Source organism: Pseudonaja textilis, chromosome 5 (assembly GCF_049901715.1).
Source record: "Pseudonaja textilis isolate UNSWEBS1 chromosome 5, rPseTex1.2, whole genome shotgun sequence".
In the NCBI taxonomy this organism is placed as follows: Eukaryota; Metazoa; Chordata; class Lepidosauria; order Squamata; family Elapidae; genus Pseudonaja; species Pseudonaja textilis.
In genome coordinates, this window is record NC_141994.1 from 22,863,465 (window position 1) to 22,880,222 (window position 16,758).

Sequence of the window (16,758 nt, forward strand, 5' to 3'; positions counted from 1 at the left end):
AGTTGTTCCTTAGATAGAAACCACAAGATAATGGTCTCCCATGGGTTTAGATCCAGGGGTGGACTTCAAACATTTTAGCAAAGGGTTTTCTGCCTGGTTGCTGGGTGGGCGTGGCCATGGTGGGCGTGGCCTAGTTGGCCTCCTGCACCACAGCGGGGAGGGGCATTTTTGCCCTCCCCAGGCTCTGGAGGCTCTCTGGAAGCCAGAAACAGACCCATTTCCGGCCTTCCCAAACTTCTGGGAGGCCCATTTTTCATCCTCCCTGAACCTATGCACAAGCCCTGCACTTACCTGCATCCAAAACGGGCAGCATGAGGATTCCTGGGAGAGGCAGGGTAGGGTGGGTGGGGCCAGCCAGCAGTGGGATTTGGGGGTTCTCCAAACTGCACAAAATCTTATTTAGGGGCTCTCCTGAACCTCTGCAAACCTCCACCCCTGTTTAGATCTCTGGGAGACAAGAGAATAGCCATCTTGCTCAAACTACAGTTAGTCTTTTAAGGACACTAGTTTTGCATATTGCTTTTACTAATCACTTTCAGAAATTGCTTGTTATCTGCTTTTCAGCTATTAGAAATCTTTGAATTAACAAGTTTTATAGCGTCGGGTGAGTTTCCTCCAATCATTAGTGAAACAAGTTTTAAATACACATTTGACTTTTTTAAAAAAAAAGAAACAGCAAAGGGATGATTAAAACTTTGATTTTGGAAAGTAACGAACAGACTAAGGATCCAGATAAATTTGAAGAAAAAAAGATTTTGGAATTAATTGTGATAACCCTTCCCACGGGAAAGTGCCTTTGCTTTGAATTCATTTCTTTTAAATCACAGGATGGGACTTTGAAGATTAGATACAAGAGGGAACTAGAAAGAACTAAAGTTTACAATTAAAGGAAAAGAACATTTATATTTGACTTACTAATACAGAATGGAAAAAAAATTGAAACATTGGACACATTGAATGATATTTTTGAACAATGGGCTGAAAAGTTAATTTTAAGCATGTCTGCCTCTGCAGATAAATTATGTTTAAAAGGTTTTATGAAAGAAAAGTACATTTTACCAGACTTACAGTTAATTTAAAAATATATGACATTGGACATACAAAAGAAACTGATTGGTGTTTTAATAATTAGCAGGGATGTAGAAATCACAAATGAACAGAGTGACCTGGGTAATTTTCCTACATTGGATTTATAAAAGAAGCTTGTTGAATTTTTTGTAATTTTGTGAGAAGAGATGAAGAAGAAAATGAAAAGAAAAAAAATTAGGACATCATTTGAAGGGATTAAAGATCAAGATTATTAAAAGTAAAAGGAAGGAATGTAAAGTTGGTTTATTTGACCCAGGTTAAAATAAACAGCTTGCCTCCAGAAGTGGTAAATGCTCCCATCACTGGAGGTTTTTAAGAAGAGATCAGACAACCATTTGTTCAAAATGGCGGAGGGTTTCCCGCTTGAACAGGAGGTTGATCTAGATTCTAGAAAATCCCTTCCAACTGCTATTCTGTTCTTTGAAGCCAAGGTTGGAAATGGTGGTTTGATAATGGATTCTTCTAGAAAGCCTCTCTCTTCCACATCCTCTTCTACCAGATGGATCCTGAATTTTTCATCACCTCCGAGTATCAGTCCTTCTGGGAGAGAAGAATCTCTATTCCTTGAAGTCTTCCTTGCAGCTTTCCTAGGCTATTAAACCCATGATCTCTGCTTGCTTTGTGCAGGAAGGGAAGTCCATGGCTTTTCCACTTCCACAAGTGATATCTAGGGAATTCTGGGAGTTGAAATCCACACATCTTCAAGTTGACAAGGTTGAGAAACTTTGTTCTACTGTAGTGGCCACAAGCCTCTTTCCACCTTCAATAAACCTTAAAGAAATCTCTAGAGATAACCACATACCCTTGGAAGTTGAATGTAGGTATATCTGTCATTCTGGGCAATTTCACCTGACATTTTGAGGTCTTAATACCCTGTTTCCCCAAAAATACACCCTACCCTGAAAGTAAGTCCTAGCTTGATTTTTATGTGTGTACCCAATATAAGCCCTACTCCCCCAAAATAAGCCCTAATTAAGATCCCACCCACTCCAGAGTGCATGGGTAAAAATTAAGCTAGGGTGGGGATGTGGGGGTGGAGCTGCCTTACTATTTACCTTTGGACAGTTGTAGCCAGGCCTCACACACCCCAACACCTGCCTTGCCGGCCCATTTCTTCTGCAGCCAGCAAGGCTGGCAAGGCTTTCCTGAAGGCCTCTGTATCTCATAACAAAACTCAGGATCGATCCAGAGCTCTGTTATCGGCTGCAGAGGCCTTCAGGAAAGCCTTGCTGGTCACAGAAGAAATTCCTGAAGGCCTCTGACAGCGAAAAGGAGGCTGGGGGCAATGCGTAAAAGTGAGGTTAGTCAGTGGGTGACATGCCCCCAAAATAAGACCTGGTGCCTTCTTTTTAGTGGCAAAAAATATATATAAGACAAGGTCTTATTTTGGGGGAAACACAATATGAAAGTAATTACTTTCTCCTCTTGTGTTTTCCTTCTACTTTGTCTGGAGAGGGGTCTCATTTCCTCTCCAGCAAGTTGTGATTGTGATTTTAAAGAGCTGGGTGACAAGGTAGAAATTCAACCAATGCAATTTTTGGTGGGTGAGTACAGATATTGAATCTTGGGTAGTCATACAACTACGAGGTGTTCTCTTTTGTTAAAGTCAACTTGTGAAGAAAAGCAAAATAATAAAAAGGAAAAGGAAAGGGAAAAAAAAGCTTTACTGACATACATATTTTTGTATGGTGCGTAGTCTTCCCGCTCTGAAGAACAAACACTGGGCATTCATCAAAAATGACATTTTTGGACCTTTTACACTCAGATTGGCCATTGTTCAATGAAGATTCTTCCTTAAACCTGAAAAAATAAATCTGTCCAAGGAAGGCACTTTTTCGCATGAATTTTCAACATTTATTAGGACAAAGGGACATGTGACAGTTTCTAGAAGTCAGTAGATTTAGTATCTTTCCATTATAAGTATCTTTCTGCATTCTATCTGTAAGACAGTACTGTTTTATGTCTAAGGATATTTACCCATGTAGTATGACTGTATTACTATTATCATTTTTTTCCTACTAACTTCTCTTATTGGTATAATTATTATGATTATTATTACTTTGTTGTTTTGCATGTACATTGAGAGCTTCTTCACCAGAGACAAATTCCTTCTGTATCTAATCACATTTGGCCAAATACAGATCTGTTCTGTTCCTTTCCATTCCATTGCACCTGTTCTGTTTTGTCCCATTCCATTCCATTCTATCCCATTCCACCTGTTCTGTTCCATCCCATTCCACCTGTTCTGTTCCGTCCCGTACTATCCCATCCCATTCTACCTATTCTGTTCTGTTTAGTTCTGTTCTATTATCTAGAACATGGCGCAGTGCATTGATGAGGCTAGTCCATGCAACTCCAAAGTTATTCAGAGCAATTATAAAGTATAACATATACCTCTCTACTAGTTTGCACCCCATACCATCACTAGCTTTCCCCCACATAATGTGGGATATCTATGCAATAAAAGATGCTGCAGATTTGAGAGGCGTAATTTAGATTTTTATTTCTCGCCATTGCTCTTAAGATTAGTCTCTTCACATCTCATTGAATTTGACATAAGCTTTTGAGTGTTATGTTCTGCTACAGAGAATGCATCAAGGAGCTACAGGCAATCGTCCATGAATTTGCTGAGAAGATTGCTCAGCTATGAAGTTGGTGCTCTGTACGTATTAAAATGGCATCAGCAAACACTCCCAAATAGTCCATATAGACTCAGTTTGCAACCTCAGAATATTTAAGTAATCCTTCCAACCTGAGATCCTTTGCAAATGTATTCATTTATTCAAATTCTATAGCTGCCTATCTCAATCCATGAGTCTGGGCAGCTTACAGTTAAAAAAAAAATACAATTAAAAATGCTAAAAACACATTTAAAACACTAAAGGCATCTGGTTTAAATGTACATAGGAGGAAGACACTTGGTCAGTTAGCAATATAAGCAGTCCTCGACTTATGACTGCAATGAAGAACTGCTGCTAACTGCTGCTAACTGTTTTCAGCTGCTAAGCAAGACAGCTGTTAAGTAAGTTTTACCACCATTTTCTGACCTTTCTGGCCACTGTTGTTGAGTGAATCACTGCAGGTTTTAAGTTACTCATGTGGGTGTTAAGTGAATCTGGTTTCCCGACTGACTTTGCTTGTCAGGGTTGTGGCCCGCCAGCAGCCGGCAGAGCTGCCAGCAGAATTGGGCAGTGAGGAGGTTGGGGAGGAACATGGGCCAGTCCTGGAGTCTGGGGAAGGCTATGACGAGGACTCTGCATCAGAGGCAGAGATGGGGCCAGGGCCATCTGACAATTATCAGCTGCCTTTGGAGTCGGTGATCTGTGGGGCAGAAGAACATCTGGAGCCTGTTCCCAGTGTGCGCATGCACAGAGCTGTCAGGAGAAGGAACAGTTAAGGAACAAGGGTTGACTTGGGAGTAAAGCCACAGGTGGATGTAAATGGCCCCTCCCATAGGGAATAAACAGGAGCAAAATGGGATTGGTGTTTGCAGGAGACAATTAGTTTGTTTAATTAGTATGAAGATTTGTTCGTGACTCTCAGAGACTCCTTGCCAAGTATTTTCTTGTACAGCGTTACACTTGGAAGCTATCAGCCTGGCAACTCTCCAGGTCTGATAAAAATCTGTAATTGTGGAATATCTTGAAAGACTGTTGGCCAGGACTTTGCTGGAGAGGAATTCACTGTAAACTAAATAAAAAGGGGTTTATCAGGACAAGGAGTCGGCTTCGTGCTGTTGGGGAAGCCTAGATCAGAAGGTTGCAAAGGGGATCATGTGACCCTGGGACCCAACAACCATTATAAATACATGCCGGTAGACAAGCCTCTGAATTTTGATCACGTTGGATGCTGCAATGGCCATAACTGTGAAAAATGGCCATTCACCTTTTGCTGCCATTTTGTAATTTTCTGGATTTTTCCAGCCCAAATGTATTCTGACCTAGGCTTCCCAAAAGCACGAAGCTGATGCCTCATCCTAATAAAACCCCTTTTATTTAGTTTAAAGTGAATTCCTCTCCAGCAAAGTCCCGGCCAACAGTCTTTCAAGAGATTGCACAACTACAGACCTTCATCAGGCTTGGAGAGCTGCCAGGCCGATATATTCCAAATGCCATGCTGTAGCAGCAATTACTTGGAAAGAGTCAGGAACAGATCTTCACCCTAATCAATTGAACCTAATTGTCTCCTGCAAACATCACTCCCATTTTGCCACTCTTTATTCCCTATGGGAGGGGACATTCACCTGTGGCTTTACTCTTGAGCTGACCCTTGTTCCTTAACTGTTCCCTTCTCCTGGCAGCTCTGTGCATGCGCATACTGGGAACAGGCTCCAGCTGTTCTTCTTCCCCACAGATCTCCAACTCTGAAGGCAGCTGATAACTGTTGGACGACCCTGGCCCCATCTCTGCCTCTGACGCAGAGCCCTCGTCAGAGCCTTCCCCAGACTCCAGGACTGGCCCATGTTCCTCCCCAGCCTCCTCACTGTCCAAATCTGCCAGCTCTGCTGGTGGGCCACAACAAAATGTAAACACTCCTTTGGGGGTAGGAAAGTACATGATCCTAGACTCAAGTTAGGTCAGAAAACTCCGGGGCTTCAGATGTGATCAAACTATAATTCTTAGCAGTAGCTGTATGCGTTGGGTCTGCTAGCAGTCGTAATGTAATGAAATCTGGCAGCATCCTTACCTTTGATTTAGACCCCAAAGGGATAACACTGGTTCTTTGAAGCCAAGCAGCTGATGCAGAATTCGTCTCGTGTTTAACATGTTCCAGATGCTTTCCCCACCATCTTTTTAAGACTGCCCCATATAAAGTTTTTAGACTCGCTTGCCTAGATTTAAGCAGGCTATGAATAAACAATGCTGATATTTCAGCAAATCCATTTGTTTTACTGAAACAAGGTATAAACCATGTTCTTCTATGGGTATGCCCTGAGAATCTTGCTTTGGTAAACCAGTTTCCTAAGTAATGGTTTTAACAATCCAGATAACAGATAATCAGAGTTGGAAGAGACCTTGTAGGTCATCTAGTCCAATGCCCTGGCCAAGCGGAAGACCCTACACCATTTCTGAAAAATGATAGTCCAATCTCTTCTTGAAGGTCTCAAGTGATGGCGCTCCCACAACTTCCGAAGGCAAGTTCTGTTCCATGGGTTGATTGTTCTCACTGTCAGAAAGTTTCTCCTTATTCCCAGGTTAAATCTCTCCTTCTTCACTTCCCATCCATTACTCCTTGTCTGGCCTTCGGGTGTTTTGGAGAATAGATTGACCCCTTCCTCTCTGTGGCAGCCCCTCAAATATTGGAACACTGCTATCCTGTCTCCCCTGGTCATTCTCTTCTCTAGACTAGCCTTGCCCAGTTCCTGCAATCATTCTTCATATATTTTAGTCTCCAGTTCCCTAATCATCCTGGTTGCTCTTCTTTATACTTTTTCTAGAGTCTCAACATCTTTTTTACAATGTCTAAATCCGTCTAAAGTCCTGGTTTTACACAGAATGCCCCTATTTGTCGGAAGCTTTTAAACAATTTTTCTGGTAAGATTCATCAAACCAGAATATTTATTCTCAAGTTCAGTGCAAAAGGAGGAAATGCTTAAATTTAAAGCTTTTCGTGGAACAAATCAAAGTTTCAAACTCGAGTCTGGGTCAGTCACAGGGAGCAAAGGTTTATTCCCAGGGACAGACCCAGACTGGAGTTTACTACATTATTCTGGGACACATAGCAATAGCACTGATATACTGCTTCACAGTGCTTTACAGCCCTCTCTAAGTGGTTTACAGAATCAGCCTCTTGCCCCCAACAATCTGAGTCCTCATTTTACCCATCTCGGAAGGATGAGTCAACCTTGAGCCTGGTGGGATTTGAACTGCCAAATTGCAGGCAATGGGCAGTCAGCAGAAGTAGCCTGCCCTACTGCACTCTAACCACTGTGCCACCGAGGCACAGCACAGATATTTATTTTCATTCTCAGATGAAAGTTTCTTCGAAGCACAGCGTTCATTCTGAACTAAGCATCGAGCCCCAGAAATTAGCAATCTTTTGCTTCCTCTGAATAATATTTTCCAAATGTTTAAAGAAAAATTAGGCATCGATAAATCTCTATGGCACAAGGAACTGTTTCAGAGTTTTAATCCTGGTCTGCAGAGCACTGAATAGCCAAAGTTTATAAAATTTAATAGTTGAAGGAAATCTTGGGGAAAGAGTTACGGGCTGATATAAAACATTTACTTGCTTTGTGATTTAAAAAGAACCGTGAAAGACAAAAGGATAAAGAATGCTCTTTTAGAATATAGTAATTTAGTAAATTTACCAGTCAGTGACTACTTCAGCTTCAACTGCAACAATACAAGAGCACACAACAGATACAAACTCATGGGACACATCCATAGCCAAGAGTCATAAATCATGCTCTCCAGTTAGAATTGTGCATGGCAGAAACTTCAGTCACCTAGTTACTATCTTTAAAAACTATTTATGGAATTCACTTTTGATTTCCAAGCTTCCGCACTGCTCTTTCAAACCCCTTTCCCCCCTCCCTTTCTGTTGGCAACTCTAAAAAGACCATATAAATATTTTATCAGTTGACATTCGGCTCCCCACACTTCTTGAAGGTGACCTGTACAACACAAAAAGAAAACAAATTTATTGCAGGAATAGGACTTAGAGTTGCGAAACACACACACACCCTGGTCTTGGTTGGATTTTCTGCATGGAACCTCGTCACAAGGCAATTGGCTTGGACGTTCCTACTCTTTACCCAAGATGCCTCTGATAAGGGGTAGCCCTTCCACTTGATTAAATATTGGAGTTGTCTCCTGTGCCACCTCGAATTGAGGATTCGCTGCACCTCATAATGGGTTTGGCCTCCTATGACCATGGGGTCTGGGGGCTCACAAGGTAGGGGGCTCAGGGTCGATACCGAGCCAATACAGTAACTCAGTGGTGGGATTCAACCGGTGCAACAACTGGTTTGGTGAGCACGTGTTGCACACTGCGTTTCATTTTTCAGCTCTAAAGCTTACCTTCTACTGCAGCCCCGGTGAGTAAAACAGCTGAGGCATGGCAAAACACTGTGCTCACGAATCAGCTAAGCTGCAAAACACGGAAATAAAGGACAGACTAGCGCAAGGGCAGGTGGGCAGGGCCAACTGGTTGCTGGAACTACCGGTTTGCTCGAACCGGTCCAAACCGGCTGAATCCCACCCCTGCAGTAACTCCTCAAATTACAAGCACAATTTCTGTTGCTAAGGGAGAGATTTGTTGTGAGTTTTGCTCCATTTCCAGACCTTTCCTTGCCAAATTGTTAAGGGAATCACTGCAGGTGTTCAGTGAGTAACATGGTTGTTAAATGAACCCGGTACACTGCAGCCATCCTAAATAGGAGCCAGTGGGCAAACGTCTGAATTTTGATCACAGGACTGCTGCAAGAGTCATAAGTGTTGGTCATACATTCGCTTTTTTTTTTTTTTTTAGTGCCGTTGTAATTTTGAAGGATCCTTAAACGAATTGTAAGCTAAGGATTACCTGTATACAAATTGGTAACTTATTGGAAAATGAATTTTCTACCCTGTGCATGTGGGTCAGATTTCCTTTCTTGTTTTTTTTTTTCCTTTCCTGTGCAGACGATGGAAATGCTTAAGGCAAAGGTGACTAGGACACTAATGTAAGTGTAAGCATGAACTTCTGCACTGTGTGGTGGAGTTTCTGTGTGCTTCTGGCAAATAGAAAAAACTTTTGCATGGCTTCTGCTGTGGTTTTGTGGCCCGAGCAGCATGCTTGATACTTTGCTTGGCTCCACCGATGTTCGTTTTCCCAAGGTCGTACTAAAAGTTGTCGTTTGTGTGTTTGTTAAAGTGCTCTGCAACCCTTTGCGTTAGCACAGCATAGGTAGCTTAATTTTTTGTCCCCATCTAGTGCTTTCTCTCCCTCCCTCCCTCCCTCCCTCCCTCTCTCTTTCTTTCTTTCTTTCTTCTTTCTGTCTCTTCCTTCCTTCCTTCCTTTATTTATTGCAACAGCTGGAGAGCTTGTTGTTTCTTTATTGATTAGCCCTTGGGCTTTATCAAAGTGCAGAAGTCCAGAAACAAATTATTACTATAATTTGATAAAAGCAGTTTAAAACAGAATTGGAATAAAATACGATTTCAAATGGACTTGGAAGAAAATATGATTTTAAATGAAATTGGAAGAAAATACAGTTTAAAATTTAATTTAGAAAACAGGTTATCCACCACATAACTAATTTTTCTTCCCCTGTATCTAGCTAAATTAAATTATTTATTGAGTTTAGAAAACGGATTGTCCATCGCGTAAAAGTAACAGGATAACCGAGTTGGCAGGGACCTTGGAGACCATCTAGTATGACCCCCTGCTCAAGCAGGAACCCCTTATATATTATGCAGTTCTTTTTAAAAAGACACCTAATTGTTATAGTAAAACAAAACAACATGATAAAGAAACAGAGGAGGGGGAAAAAGCTTCCCTGTATTAAATTGCCTAGGAAAAAAAGATTCTTATTATTCAAGCAACATAAAGAGGAATTTAAACTATCCACTTCTTGTGCTGTAAAAGTCATGGAGATTAGGAGATTGCTTTGCCTATAGCTCCCTCACCTTTTTTTTTTTAAAAAAGCAGAATTTTTTTTGTTTAATAATGCATTGAATGCTATATTGATCCTGCAGTGGTAAAGTTTTCCCTGGATTATATTGCTTCAGGCTGTAATTAAAGAGCTGCACATTTGAAGAGTTTGTACTCTGTGGTACAAGAAAACAGCACACTTGGGAGACATTTGTCAGAACTTAGGGGATCCAGAAGCCGGCAGTAAGACACTATCTTGAGATGTAATTTGCAGCTCCCTGGAGCTACCAGAAGGAATAGTCACATAAAACTGTTATTAATGGGTGTCCCCCACTATAATCTGTTATTTATTCATTTGATTCTATCCGCATAACTAGAGGTGGTATTCAGCAGGTTCTGACCAGTTCTGAAGAACCGGTAGTGGAAATTTTCAGTAGTTCGGAGAACCGGCAAATCCCACCTCTGACTGGCCCCGCCCCCATCTCTTCTCTGCCTCCCATTGAGTCCCAGCTGATTGGCTGGGTCTTCTTTGGTTGCCCTGCACAGGAGAACGGAGCTGGAAAGCAGGTTAGTGGGGTGGGGAGGGAATTGGGGATTTTGCAGTAACCTTCCCCTGCCATGCCCACCAAGCCACACCCCACCAAGCCACGCCCAAAGAACCAGTAGTAAAAACTGCAAGGGAGTGCAGAGTGGTGAGGACAGCAGAAAAGATTATTGGTAGGTCACTCCCTTCTATCCAGGACATGGCATACAAGGGACGCTTGAAGAGGGTCTGCAGGATTGTCTGGGATGCTACACATCCTGTTTACAACCTGTTTTCCTTGCTACCTTCTGGGAGGGGGCTTCATGGTATCCAATACAGAAAACATCTAGATTCAGCCATAGTTTTGTTCCATACAGCATCAGCCTTATGAACCTCTCAGATTACCTCTTTCTGCTACATATTCAAGAGAGAGAGAGAGAGATTAGATAAATAGATAGATATGATGGATGGATGGATAGGTAGATAGGTAGATAGATAGATGATAGATAGATAGATAGATAGATAGATAGATAGATAGATAGATAGATGTACGATAGAGAGAGAAATGAGAGAGATGATAGATAATAGATAAAAGGATAGATAGATAGATAGATAGATAGATAGATAGATAGATAGATAGATAGATAGAGAGAGAAATGAGAGAGATGATAGATAATAGATAAAAGATAGATAGATAGATAGATAGATAGATAGATAGATAGATAGATAGATAGATAGAGATAGACAGACAGACAGATAGGATAGAGAGAGAAAGAGATGAGAGAGATGATAGATAATAGATAAAAGGATAGATAGATAGATAGATAGATAGATAGATAGATAGATAGATAGATAGATAGGATAGAGAGAGAAAGAGAGAGAGATGAGAGAGAGATGATAAATAAAATTGCTTTTTTCCTTGAAGACGTTTTGCTTCTCATCCCAGAAGCTTCATCAGTTCTGACTGAATGCAGATTTCAAGTCATCCCCCATTGTTCAGTTAGAATGGAAGGAGCTTCTTGGATGAGAAGCGAAACGTTTTCAAGGGAAAACAAAGGACATCCAGTTGCCTCCTGAAAAAACAAACAAACCCACCTTTGGGACTTCCTGGGGTTAATTTTTATCTAGTGCCAAATTATTGCTGACCATTAATTAGATTCTCATGTATTTATTTATGTATTTGTTGGCTCAAGCAATAAATCTTTTTCCTGGAAATTACGGTAATCCTGATTTTGGGGGCGTGACAGAAGACCTTATCTTCTGGTTGAGAGGGTTGAGTTTCCAGCAGTAGGAAAGATCTTCAAAAGAATTTGTCTTCTGCTCATCTGAGAAATTGAGCAGGTTCCTTAATCAACATTATCTTAGCCGGATATCTTAGTTAACTAAGGACAGTACCTTTTTAATCATCACATTTTTTTTCTGCCCTTCAAACAGTTCTGCCGGGGGGAAAAAAATAAAGGAAAAAAAAAAAAACAGAACCCTCTGAGCTATTAAACAGAAGTTGCAAGATCAAAGAGGTTTCGTGCAACCCGTCGCTCTTTTCCCTTGACAATAGTTTATCTTAGATCTAAACATTTCAGGAATTGCTCCAAACCGGCAACAGCAACCTCTTAAATTGTTTCTAATTAATAAGCGAGCCCTGATATTTCTTTTTAAAAAAAGGTGCACTCCCAGCAGATTAGACGGGTGAGAGATGTTCCTGAAATAAAAGGTGAAATGTTAACTGTGGTGTTCAAAATTTCCACCTATACAGCAAAGAGTATTTCTGGAGGATGTGTCGAAAAACAACCTACGTGTAGGTAGCTCTCAGGGCATCTTTTTTTAATCTAGAGATGTGGGAGTATTTTTTAAAGTCATTTCCCTATCGGGTGTGAATTCGGGACTGCAGGGTGGGAGGGAAATTCCCGGAATTCAATAATTGAAACCTCAATATAGGATTTGATATTCAGCATGAAGGCAAGAAAACCTCCTACACTTCTTAGCCAGTGTTGTTCAGTCGCTAAGTCACGTCCGACTCTTTGTGACTCCATGGACTGTAGCACGCCAAGTCGCCTCCGTCCTCCACCGTCTCCCAGAGATAGCCAAAATGTTCGTTGTAACTATGATTAATGATCGATGACCTATCACTTTGTGGTTGTATGTGTGTACGCTGAGAGCTTAGGCACTGGAAATAAATTCCTTGTGTGTCCAATCACACTTGACCAATAAAGAATTCTATTCTATCCAATCCTATCCTAGTCTATTCTATTTTATCTTACGTTCTGTTCTATTCTATTCTATTCTATTCTACATTCTATCCTACATTCTATCCTATCCTGTCCTATTCTCTATTCTATCCCATCCTATCCTCTATTCTATCCCATCCCATCCCATCCTATCCTATATTCTATTCTATTCTGTTCTGTTCTGTTCTGTTCTGTTCTATTCTATTCTATTCTAATTCTACTCTACTCTGCTCTACTCTACTCTACTCTATTCTACATTCTATCCTACATTCTATTCTATCCTGTCCTATTCTCTATTCTATCCCATCCTATCTATTCTATTCTATTCTATTCTATCCTATCCTATCCTATCCTATCCTATCCTATCCTATCTTATCCTATCCTACATTCTATTTTGCATTCTATTCTATTACATTCTATCCTGTTCTCTATTCTATTCTGTTCTATTCTCTACTTTATCCTATCCTACATTATATTCTGCATTCTACCCTATCCTATTCTGGCCTATTTTCTATTCTATTCTATTCTCTATTCTCTTCTTATTTTTTCTTTTCTTATTTTATTCTGTCCTGCCCTATCCTATCCTATGTCCTATTCTGTTCTGTTCTAATTCTACTCTACTCCACTCCATTCCGTCAATGACCCTATCTGACCATTCCTTCCTCTGCTGTCCCCTTCTCCTTTTGCCTTCCACCTTTCCCAACATCTGGGTCTTTTCCAAGGAATTTTCTCTTCTCCTTTGGTAGCCAAAGTCTTTGAGCTTCAGCATCAGTTTCCATCCTCCCACAGAGCTGTTAGGGTTGATTACCTTCAGGATTGACTGATTTGGTCTCCTTGCAGTCCAAGGAACTCTCCAGAGTCTTCCCCAACACCACAGTGAATGCATCAATTCTTCATCACTCAGCCTCCCTTAGGGTCCAACTCTCCCAGCCATACATTACTACTGAATAACAGAACAATAGAGTTGGAAGGGACCTTGGAGGTCTTTTACTCCAACTCCTCCTCAAGCAGGAAATCCTATAGCATTCCAGACAAGTGACTGTCCAGTCTCTTCTTGAATCCTCCAGTGGTGGAGCATCCAGAAGTTCTCAAGGCAAGACATTCAACTGGCTAACTGTTCTCACTGCTAGGAAATCCCTCCTTAGTTCTAGGTTGCTTCTCTCCTTGAGTACCCTGTTTCCCCCAAAATACAACCTACCCTGAAAGTAAGTCCTAGCTTGATTTTTACATGTGCACCCAATATAAGCCCTACCCCCAAAATAAGCCCTAATGAAGATTCCACCCATTCCAGAATGCCTGGGTAAAAATTAAGCTAGGGTGAGGATGGAGGGGGTGGAGCTGCCCTACTACTTACCTTTGGACAGTTGTAGCCAAGCCTCACACACCCCAACACCTGCCTTTTCAGCCCATTTCTTCCACAGCCGGCAAGGCTTTCCTGAAGTCCTCTGTAGATGATAACAAAGCTCCAGATCGATCCAGAACTCTGTTATTGGCTGCAGAGGCCTTCAAGAAAGTCTTGCCAGCAGCAGAAGAAGAAGTTCCTGAAGGCCTCTGACAGGAAAAGGAGGCCGGGGGCGACTCGCGCAAGTGAGGTTAGTCAGTGGATGACATCCCCTGAAAATAAGACCTGGTGCCTTTTTTGGTGGCAAAATATTTATAAGACAAGAGTCTTATTTTGGGGGGAACATGATAGTTTCCATCCATGGCTTCTTCTCCTGTCTTCAGGTGTTTTGGAGAATAGCTTGATCCCCTCTTCTTTGTGGCAGCCCCTCAAATATTGGAACTCTGCTATCATACTGGGGGAAACCATAGCTTTGACTATACGGATTTTTGTTAGCAATTTGATGTCTCTGCATTTTTACATGCTGTCTAGCCAATGAGGAGGAAACGAATGTGTCAATTCAAGGACCTCAGAATTTCGGACAATGTAAGATAATGAAAACCCTCTTACATCCGTGATAATGGTTATTATTCGCAGCATGAGGGCGCGCTGCCAAATTGGCAGAAAAATTAATTTGCCTTGGTTAGGAGTTGAGTCGGTTGAGCATGTTATATGGCTCACAATCCATTCATCATCTTTTCATTCCTTCGCATCAGGTCTCTTTCCAGCATCAGACTATCAAAATGGGATTTTATTTTATTTTTAATAGAATTCATGGAATTGAATTCCATGTCGCTTGAAGCTGGTAGAACTCTAGCCTCAAGTTCTTAGCACAAAGCATGGATGACTTAAAATGTTTCTCATCAGGATATCTCTCGTGGTAGATCAGCTTGTGTCTGTGTTGAATTAGACCTACTAGGGTTCATGAGGACTATCGGATAGCAGAATAACAGAGTTGGAAGGTCTTCTAATCCACTGTTAGGATTAGCAGTGAGACCATTTCAGACAAGTGGCTGTCCAATCTCTTCTTTAAAAAACTCCAGTGACGGAAGTCTACAAACGTTCTCAGTCATCCAGGTCGTGGTTGTCCCAAAGGTGCTTTGTTTTCAGGAGGCAACTGGGCTTTCTGGTTTTACTTTTAAGGTGTTTCACTTCTCATCCAAGAAGCTTCTTCAACTCTGACAGGATAGTGGGGCATGGAAGGATTTATATTCCTTGCAGGCAGCTGGTCATTTGCATCCTTTTAGAGGGTCATTGAGGCCACTTGGAGGTTTATCTGTGTCCTCAGGGTCTACCTAAGTAGTGCAAATGGTTCCTATGGTTTGCAGTTTTTTCCCTCTGGAAATCCATTGCTGCTCCCACACCAGTCCAAAGGTATTCATCCCAAATTGTGTAGCTAAAAGTCTTGTAGAGATTCTCAATCATCCAGGTCAGGGTTGTCCCAAAGGTGCTTTTTTTTCAGGAGGCAACTAAACTTTCCTGTTTATGTTTTCTTTTGAAGATGTTTCGCTTCTCATCCAAGAAGTTTCTTCAGCTTTGACTGGATGGTAGGGAATGGAAGGATTTCTATTCCTTGCAGACAGCTGGTCATTTGCATCCTTTTTAGAGTGTCCTTGAAGCACATGCAACCCCCCCCAACAGCACTTCACCTCCCAATGACCCTCACCTGATGTAACCTCCCCATCACAAGACCCATTGCAAGACTTCCACTGATGACTCACACCTGACCCATCACAAGACCCTCACTTGACACACTCACAGCTGGAGCTCTAATAAACAGAAGAACACCGGCACTGACAACCCCTAAACATCGCTGAAGGTGCTACTTAGCCTGGCCCTCCACAAGCAATCCCATCAACAGACACCTTGGCCTACAACCAGCCTACGAACCCCTCGGAATCCATATCAACCCCACAGCCAACCACAGGTAGCACCAAATCTCAACCAATCCACACAACACTCCCCCTAACCAGCACTCCACCTCCCAATGACGCTCACCTGATGTGATCGCCTTATCACAAGACTCATCACAAGTCTCACTGATGACTCACACCTCAACCATCACAAGACCCTCGTTGACCCACCCACAGAATCCAAATCAACAACACAGCCAACCAGAGAAAGCGCTGACCCTCAATTAACCCACCCAAGTCCCCTGCCAACCAGTGCTTCACCCAATGACCCTCATCTGATTTAACTTCCCCATCACAAGATCCATCAAAAGAGTCACTGATGACTCCACAAACATACCTGAAACCCTTATAAACAGAAGAACAACCACATCCCCTAAACTCTACTGAAGATGTTACTTAGCCTGGTTCTCCACAAGCAATCCCATCAACAGACACTTTGACCCACAACCAGCCTATGAACCCCTCAGAATCCACATCAACCACACAACCTACCAGAGACAGCACCGACCCTCAACCAACCCACCCAAGCCCCCCTACCATCCATTCATCCTGATCTGGTGGAACCTCCCTATCACAAGAACCTCACCTGATCTGCCCACCTGTGATGACCCATGGTGTGGCACAAAGACAACCCAGCCAGATAATAAGTAGGGATCCCTTTATTAGCTACAACTTTGCCCCCAATGTGCCAGTTACCTTCCGGTTTGGAGAAAAACTCTCCCAAGAACCTGCAACAGCCTTTGGCTGCAGATATTCTGGTCCAAAACATTGTAAACAGAAAAGTTAAAACTATAAATCTGACAAAGCAAGATAAGGCAATAAATCCGGCAGGGCACGATAAGACAAGGGTCTTCAAACTTGGCAAGTTTAAAACTTGTGGAGTTCAGCTCCCAGAATTCCTGAGCTAATATTACTGGAGTAGGAATTCTGAGAGTTGAAGTCCACAAGTCTTAAAGCTGTCAAGTTTGAAGACCCCTGCGATAAGGAGTTCCAGAAGTGAAGTAAATCAAACCAGTTGGGAGGATTCCAGGAATGCAGATAACAGCAGCCAAT

The 16,758-nt window shown here is 41.9% G+C and overlaps 1 protein-coding gene across 3 annotated transcripts in view; it reads left to right on the top strand.

The window, feature by feature from the left end:
* The window catches only part of LHFPL3 (LHFPL tetraspan subfamily member 3), a 176,552-nt gene that overhangs the window by 143,119 nt on the left and 16,675 nt on the right, over nt 1–16,758 (top strand). For 2 of the 3 annotated variants that reach the window (XR_015743967.1, XM_026701641.2), the window contains exon 3: nt 8,712–8,752. The exons of the other annotated variant lie outside the window; for it this stretch is intronic. Coding sequence is in view for 1 of the 2 variants with exons in the window: in XM_026701641.2 (XP_026557426.2) it covers nt 8,712–8,728 (17 nt within the window). In the remaining variant the exon portion in view is untranslated. The remainder of the gene's footprint in view (nt 1–8,711; nt 8,753–16,758) is intronic. 3 annotated transcript variants of the gene reach the window in all.